General features: G+C 37.2%; 1 protein-coding gene across 1 annotated transcript; it reads right to left on the reverse strand.

Annotated features, from left to right (window-relative positions):
- Nucleotides 1-287: 287 nt before the first annotated feature.
- Nucleotides 288-7,093, reverse strand: ecm1b (extracellular matrix protein 1b). Its single transcript, XM_068735926.1, has 12 exons — nucleotides 6,854-7,093; nucleotides 6,069-6,119; nucleotides 5,558-5,626; nucleotides 5,408-5,467; nucleotides 4,908-4,976; nucleotides 4,741-4,800; nucleotides 4,120-4,400; nucleotides 3,047-3,252; nucleotides 1,736-2,024; nucleotides 1,447-1,646; nucleotides 1,087-1,174; nucleotides 288-893 (listed from the first exon to the last, which is right to left on the reverse strand). Exons 1-12 carry the CDS (start codon nucleotides 6,921-6,923, stop codon nucleotides 726-728), a joined length of 1,611 nt encoding a protein of 536 aa, XP_068592027.1. The 5' UTR covers nucleotides 6,924-7,093; the 3' UTR covers nucleotides 288-725.
- Between the last annotated feature and the right edge of the window lie 1,625 nt (nucleotides 7,094-8,718).

Consider the following 8,718-nt stretch of genomic DNA (forward strand, 5'->3'; position numbering starts at 1 on the left):
CATAAAACACAAAGAATAAGCTAAATCATGGTTTGTTATTTGTGGAAATTTGTCCAAGTGATATTTTGACTTCTGTTAAAACATCTTTCAAATGTCCACCTAATAGATGCCCTTGCATTACATATTTCATTAACTTATTTGTGTTCAACACATTAACATTTGCTTCCCAAAAAATGTTGATGTTTAATTAACATGTCAACTCATTGTAGCCTACCGGGCACACCAGTGCATGCTTAAACGAACAACGTAAGCCTTGCATGTAAGAAGAAAGTAAACCACACAGCAGGTACATTTAAAAACGTTTTTATTAGAACTGTGGTAGATATGACCACCACAAAACATATACGAAGAAGATAACTGATCTTGCAGCTTCAACTGAATCAATAAAATGCATTCATAATCAAATATATAAAGAGCAGCCTATAAGAAAGAGTGGTCAAGTGACACAGACAACAGTCTGTTTTACAAACTAAGCATTAACTATATTTTTGTTTCACTATAAATGTGTTCTTGTGATAACAATGTTTCTAATGTGATCTCAGATGTAAAAAAAAAAGCAAACAACATTGGCAGTCAGAAGCATATAAAGCTAGAATTTGTACCACATTTTCGTACAGACCTCTAATTGTTCCTTTTCAGTGATCTGAGGTCAACTATGCTGCTAGCTTGTCGTTCCCCTGAAATGCCCAGTGCCAGTAGGGTCAGCAGCAAAAGATCATAAGTGTTTAGGAGAGAGGGCACCTCTTCTTCTTCTTTTGGCGTAAGACGGTGGTTGCTTTGGCGATGGCATCCATGATCTTTTTGGAGAAACACTGTGTAGATGTTTGTGAAGATATGCGGCAACAGTGATGGGTAATTAAAAGAGAAGAACACTCCTGTGCTATTTCCTGAAGCTGATTTCATGGAGAAAGAACAAGATGACAAACATATGAGTAATAGCATTACAAAATCTGAATATTGGGTTAAAAGCAATAGCTCCTAAACTTTCATTTTCAAATATTCCATTTTAAATTTTCCCAGCCCAAACTTTGTCTTCTGATTTGTCCACCTAGATTTTTGTACAGACTCACTTCCTTCTTAACTCACCTCCCGCTTAAAACATGCAGTCTTGGATTCTTCAGAGAGGGGGCAGCATCGGTTCACAAATCTCTTGAGCGGAAAATCAACAGGGAACCTAAAGCACAGTGACATTGTTACTATGTTTCTAACTTTACATTGTGCACAGATTGTGACCATGTGTGACGATCCATGACAATACTCATAACACAGAGAACATTGTGAATAAGTGGTGACAGCACACTTCACAAGAGATATTCAATTGTTTTCTTTGACAGAAAAAAAGAAGGAAAAGGGAAACTGTACCAACCAATGCCAAACAAAAAAAGAACATGAAAGAGGAAGAGAATGAAGGAAAAACACAGACAGATGTCGGAAGTTCGGTCTTACTTCTTCTTGACAATCTTGTGAGTGTCACAGATGTTGTGAAGTGAGAGCTCTTCAGTGGCAGAGGTCATGTTATAATGTGGGTCAGGAGAAGCATCTTGGAAACAGTTGTATCGATCAATTGACACTTCGCCCAAACAACAGAGGAAATCCACCTGTCCACCGTTCTTGTCAACACAATACTTGTTCAGCTCTTCACGCCACTAAAATACAAAAGGACAAAGGACATTGGAAGACAACAAAAATGATTAAATTAAGCAAAATATGTAAGTATTTAGTTTTTTCACCGTACCTTCTGATCAGCACAGTTGAGCACACCGTGCTTCTTTTTGCAGCAGTGTTTGAATCCCTTTTCTATACGATTAATGGTCTTTGCCTGACGAGCCAGCCATTCGTACCCAACACCTGTCAGGCAATTTATTTTATAGAGGGGGCGCTGTTTCTGGTCGCGACACAGTGTCTCAATTGTGTCAGCGGTGGGTCGTCCAGGAGGAAAGCTCATGTCAACTTTCTGGGGAGCAGATGGTTTCTTCTCTATCTTTCCTCTGTTTCCTCTGACACCCTGCGAAGTCATCACTGTCCTGTAAAGTATGAGGCATAAGGTCAGAGCCAAACCTGACCTGCTTCAGCCTCTAGGATGCATTTAATGTAGCACAAAGGAATTGTGTTTTGCAATGTGCTCCATGCTTTGTTTCATTAAAGGATAGGTTGGCCTTACATTTACCTTATTGTCATCAAATCCCATGAAAAGACCCAAACCAATGTCTTAGGTTGCATTCATCTGAATAGGACCACTACACTGATGCAGCTGGCTCAATGCAGATGGTTCCAGCTAAAACAAAATTATACATATTTTGTGTTGTGGTGTCTGATAAGCCTTCAAACTTATGGATCAGTCAACTGGACCTCCTGGGTCACATTTCATTGTCTCGCTGGCAACTGAAGAACCACAATATTTTCTGATTTCCCAACCCTATCTCTTTCAGACCCGTATCCAACTGAAGATGTAACTCTTTAAACACGGCTCAGAAAAATATATATTGTTAAAAGAAGGCATGGTAATAGAAACTGGGCACAGCAGGTTTTAGAAAATGTTATTCAAAGAAGGGTATATTGTGCATTTGTTTGGTACTATTTTCAGCTGTGGATTTATACACATTTGGTGTTCTAGTGATTATTTACAGCTCCAGGACAATGTATGTGGAATTGACTCAAAATAAAGTAATGTCAATGGTCATTGTAATGAAGGAAAATGCTGCCCAGTAAAATAGTGTGAACCATTTACACTTTTAACAGTTTCCGGGGGAAAAAATGTGTCGAAATGTTTGTCTTTATATGGAAATAATTGACCATAAGAAAAGTATACAATTTTGCAGGGCATATTCTTCAAGGCATTAGCAGGTGTTAAAGCAACTTATTAAAAGCTGGAACTAATTTTGTCCACTGAATAAGAGCATACATTACATTAAGTTCCATTTGGCAACTGTTAGGTGGAAATGTAGAAATATCATAGTAACTTTGTGATGCTACTTAACCAAGACTTGATTGTCAATATCAACATCTTTATTGGTGCTCATCTGACATCTTTCCATGCATAGACTACCTCTGGCAAGCGTTAGGGTCAAAGCTGAAGTTATCCTTAGAGGGAAGCGGTGGTACCGGTAGCTCCTCTGTTGCCTCGTAGTTTGGGTTTGGCGCGTCATTTTGGAAACAGTTCAGCATGTCATTGCCCCTCAGTTTGCAGCAGTGATAAATACGATGCTTTACTGATACGTCGTCTTCACAGAAGGATTGGACTGACAGCTCCCACTGAAGTTGGCACAAAACAATAACACAGACACAGACACAGGGTGTATGCATTATATCCTTTGATACTGATATGAGTCTATATATGTCTGCATGCCTGAGGCTGCATGTTGAGTGATTTGCCACCTGCAATTATGTAGATTATCTTTAGACACACTTAACCAAATCTGGAAAACAAACAGCGTAAGAGGGAGGTAAGATAAGATAATGCTTAAAATCTGAAGAATTTGAGACAGGTTGTTTGGTTGCCTTCAGTCAGCTCCACTGGTGATCATGCCAAGGCCTGTCTGATATGTCACGCTGGGTTGCATATAATGAACTTATCAACCGGGAGCGCCAAAGGCCTTTAACAATGTTTAAAAAATGCAAGTACCATCATCTCAGCAATGTGAAGAATGTTCCATGCCCTTTTCATGCTTGGGCAATACAAAACATGCACAAAAAATACAGTGCTTGACTTGAGTATATGACACAAGGCCTGCTACTTTACAGTGTGAGGAATTAAGTTATTATGAATGTAATGTTACAAAAGTTTGCAATACTATAACATCTATGATAGCCTTCCTCCACATGCGGTATTAAGTGAATAACATTCAATGTATCTTGATATTTACCATTAAATCATTTTGGTTTGGGACCAAATTATATCTCCTCAGTGCATACTCTCACTATGTCTCTCATCATGCTTCTTTAGAAAGTAATTATGTTGAGGCTAATAAGAAGAGGATGCCAAAACATAATCAACAAAGTGGAATGAACCAAGAGGAGCCGAAATTGAGCCAGAAGACACATGATGTCATATCATAATTTTACATTTATACAGAGTAAGAAAGTGCTGAATCGGCTATAGGAGCTGTTGTGAAAACTTACTGCCTGTGTGGCGCAACACAGCGTCACTTCCCTCTCCCACGTCTGGTTCCCTTTGCAGCATGTGCGAAACCAGGACTCGGCCATATTGACAGCACTGGCCTTCCGCTTCTGCTGGCTAAAGCTAGAAACAGGAAAGTAAGACTTTGGGTAGGTGGGACGATGTTCTCCATTGAGACAGATGGCTTGGAGATTGTCGGAGGTCGGTCGCCCGAGGGGGAACTGAACTGGGTAGTTCAAAATGGGAGGACCACCAAAGGAACGAGGCACAAAACTTGGACGACCTTAGACGAAAATACAGGAATCATACTGTTATTTGGTACTTTTAACAACAGTAGTACAGATGAAGTTAATGAAAACTCTGAAGAAAGAGAGGAACATAGATATGAACGTCCTCTAGGTGTCAAGACTCCCGGTCTATAGATTATATTACTAAACAGTACTTTTCAAGTGTTTTCTTTATATAATTGCTGCTTTATTTTACAGGATTTAGGGGAGTAAGACAGAAAAGAGGAAGCAGATAGATAGATAGATAGATAGATAGATAGATAGATAGATAGATAGATAGATGGATGTATAGATGTATAGATAGATAGAAAAACAGATAGAAAAATAGATGCTTACCTCTGTCATTGGTGCTTTCAAGCTGTTCTGGTGGGGACATCATTACCAGCTCTGGGAACGCTATGAAAAAAGAGAAAACAAAATGTGACAAATGTTTCATGTGGACATGCAGCTCCGTCATTTTGTCAAAACAAGAAGAAGAAAATAAGTAAGAACATTAAAAGTACCCTTTGGATCAAAAATATCTGCCAAGTCCACCTCTTTCTGCAACATGGAGGAATCTGGTTGTTCCATCCCTGAAACACACAGGTTTTTAAAACAATAATTTACAAAAAAAGTTATTCAAAGAAGGGTATATTGGGCATTTGTTTGGTACTATTTTCAGCAGTGGATTTATACACATTGGGTGCTCTAGTGATTATTTACAGCTCCAGGACAATGTATGTGGAATTGAATCAAAATAAACTAATGTCAATGGTCATTGTAATGAAGGAAAATGTTGCCCAGTAAAATCATGTGTCAAAATATTTGTCTTTTTATGGGATTTATTGACCATAAGAAAAGTTTACAATTTTGCAGGACACATTCTTCAAAGCATTAGCAGGTGTTAAAGCAACTTATTGTAGATGTGTTTTCTTTATATAATTGCTTTATTTTACAGGATTTAGGGGAGTAAGACAGAAAAGAGGAAGCAGATAGATCGATAGATAGAAAAATAGATGCTTACCTCTGTCAATCGTGCTTTCAAACTGTTCTGGTGGGGACATCATTACCAGCTCTGGGAACGCTATGAAAAAAGAGAAAACAATATGTGACAAATGTTTCATGTGGACATGCAGCTCTGTCATTTTGTCATAAGTAAGAACATTAACAGTACCCTTTGGATCAAAAATATCTGCCAAGTCCACCTCTTTCTGCAACATGGAGGAATCTGGTTGTTTGATTTCTGAAAGACACAGGTTTTTAAAACGATGATTTACAAAAAAGCATTTTTTTGTGTGTCTACAGGCACCAGAAACAGACATACTTAGGTTGTATATGTTCTATACTTGAACCTAACCTCAGGTACATCAACTATAGTCATGCATAACCTACAATCTTATCCTAAACTTAAGGGCATCTCTAGTCATTTAGTATGTCACTCAAGGGCCACAGAAGACATTTAACAGACATTTAAAAAAGCTAAGTAGTATTCCTTGTGACAAGCAAACTGAACTTTATGCGTACAATTAGTGGAGAGCTCCTTAAACCTCTCATCATCTCAAACTGAAGTCCTAACCCTTAAAATAGCTTCTTGAAGAAGAGAGAAGGGTCAAATGCCACTCTGAACATCTGAAATTCTAACTGGTCCTTGCAGAGATACTGCACTAGTATGTGAACACACGCACCTTGTATAATTTTGTCAAAGGTGACCTCACGTTGCTCCCAGTCGTGCTCATCTGGAAAATTGTACACACAAAGAGAGAAAGGCAGAAAGCCAGACAAAGTTATACAAGTCTTAAAGTACTAATTATGAGAGACAGCCAATGGTGGAATAAGTATTCCTAAGTAACATCAGCAATATTACAGTGTATAAATACACTCCATTATAAGTAAAAGTCCTACATTTAAAATATTGTAAAATTTGGAAGTATTATCAGAAAAATGTAAAAGTACTCATTATACTGTCAGTGTTGCATCATTGAATATTACACAATATATTTATTTCACAATATTACTTTTAATGATATTAATGTTGCTGGTTGGGGTGGAGTTAATTTGTAATACATCATATTCTATTACCTCATATGCAAAATCATAATCTGCAAAGTATATGTAACTATGAAATAAACGGAGCAATAAGTAGGCCTATTTGCTTTTGAAATGTAGTGAAGTAGAAATAACATAACATAAAAATATTCAAGTTAAGCATTAGTAGGCTACCTGAAAGTTGTACTTCGGTAAGCAATTACTTAGATTTCATCACTGGAGACATAAGAACAGTCATGCACGGTAAAGGTATACAAAAGTCCTAAAAGTCAGTTTGCTATGGGTTTAATGTCAGGAGGGTCCACAGGCGAAATAAACGCACTTAGTCACAAGCGAACAAAAATGGAGTCAGCCAAGAAGCAAACACAACAATTTCTGACATGAGAACACCAACAAAAAGAAGTGGGGAAATAACAGTACGAACCATTGGATGCTGAGCTCAGTAAAATCAAGACAAACGCGATGGAGCAGACTAGAGCCCCAGACGACCCCATTATAAACGTGGTAGTATCGGTCCTGAGCTGTTTGTCCCGCTGTTGCTACTGACTGTCCTGGCACAGTGAACAGAGGCCGCCCAGGAAAACACGCTCGGCGGGGCTGCGCTCAGACGGGCCCGTTAATTGGTCCAACGGAGGCTGCTGTGCTGTCCGTCTGCGAGAGAGAAACCCCGCATAAACAGATTTTATGGTTGTTGTGGGGTTTCAGGGGGGATGAGGCGGAGTGAGGAAAAGAGGGAGTGGAGGAAGTTTTTTCAACATGACTCATAGGTGATCTGTTCAAATCCTGGGTGCTGATATGTGGGAAATTATGAATGCATCTGTAGTGAAAGGTCGTCGAGTCTGAGCGCATGTGTGAACACGAATCTCATTTCAATCTTTTTTATTTAGACTGGCTGTTAAGCAATTATCTCGTCACTCATTGCTCTGCCATTAAGCCCAATTATCATCTATTGGAAAAGTAATCTTTTGACTAATTGCACGATTATGTCACGTGGGATTGAAAGTGAGTTATTGTCATTATTATTATTATTATTATTATTATTATTATTATTATTATTATTATTAATAGTAGTAGTAGTATACATATTTCTTATAAGATAGTTTACAGTCCTCTACAAACAGTTTATATTAAGTGAGCAATATCCAAGCTAGAAAATAAACAGATCTACATCTCTATTAACAATCTAATTTTATTCCAAATGTTGGAATTCCCCTTTAACAAAAATATGCTATTTTATTCTGCCCTATACTCACCAAGGTTGTAAATGCATTTTTAAAGGAAACTGTTACAACTTACCATGAATCAGATGCTGGCCTTAAAACCATTACATATGGATGTGGACATGCATGCCGATAAAGGTTCCTATGTCAAAATAAATGATTGATTAGAGTTTTACCAAACTCTTTCACAGTTTGAGACCTGAAAGGGAATACTTCAGTGATGTTGTATTGCAATTCCACGAGGCTGGTGGAATGTGAATAATTAAAAAATAATTATTTTAAATTATTTTAATCAAAGCAGCAGAGCCTGATAAACCCTGTCAAGTATAGGTCAATACAAGACAGGATTCAACATTTGCCATATTGCAACACATTTCCCTTCCTGGTAAATCATATTTTTCAAACTCCACACATGTTTGTGACACAGGATTCTTACTAAATAAATTGTAGTCCTCCCATCTGAACAGGTTTTGTTTTTTTCAGACTTAAGACTTTAAAAAGCCTGACACATCATATAATATTCAGAAAATTCTGATTTTTTTATATTGAAGTGTTTATTGGACCTTTAGTCAAAAAAAAATAAAATATTTTTTTTGTATTTACATATATGATATTTTTTTTGTATCACATTTGATACATCAGGCATATTTGTCAATTTATTGATCACAACAATGTTTATTTTAGAAACAATAACTAATGATTTTTCATTGCTTTTGGAACATTTGGAACATTTCAGTTGGTTTGGTTCTTATTTTTTCCCAAACAGCAACCTTTTTACAACCTGTTTGTTTCGCCTCATGGCAGGAAAAGCACAGTTTCTGTCCTTTTTCAGGCAAAGATGGACTTTACATTTCCCACAGTAGACATGGGAGAAGTGATTGCCTGTGCAGTGCTTGCATCTGATTGTTTACTCTGAATTTCTTTTTTTAAATTAATGAATTAATTAATTAGCAATATAACAAAAGGTTATGATAACCAAGAATTTTCTTTTTTTACATAAAAAACATACATTTTCACTCAATTTATCTTACTACCTTTAATTACTTTAATTAAATGACCAAAACAGTGT

The sequence above is a fragment of the Cebidichthys violaceus genome, unplaced genomic scaffold (assembly GCF_023349555.1).
Source record: "Cebidichthys violaceus isolate CVI_PGR_0920_01 unplaced genomic scaffold, fCebVio1.0.p SCAF_7, whole genome shotgun sequence".
Classification (NCBI taxonomy): Eukaryota; Metazoa; Chordata; class Actinopteri; order Perciformes; family Stichaeidae; genus Cebidichthys; species Cebidichthys violaceus.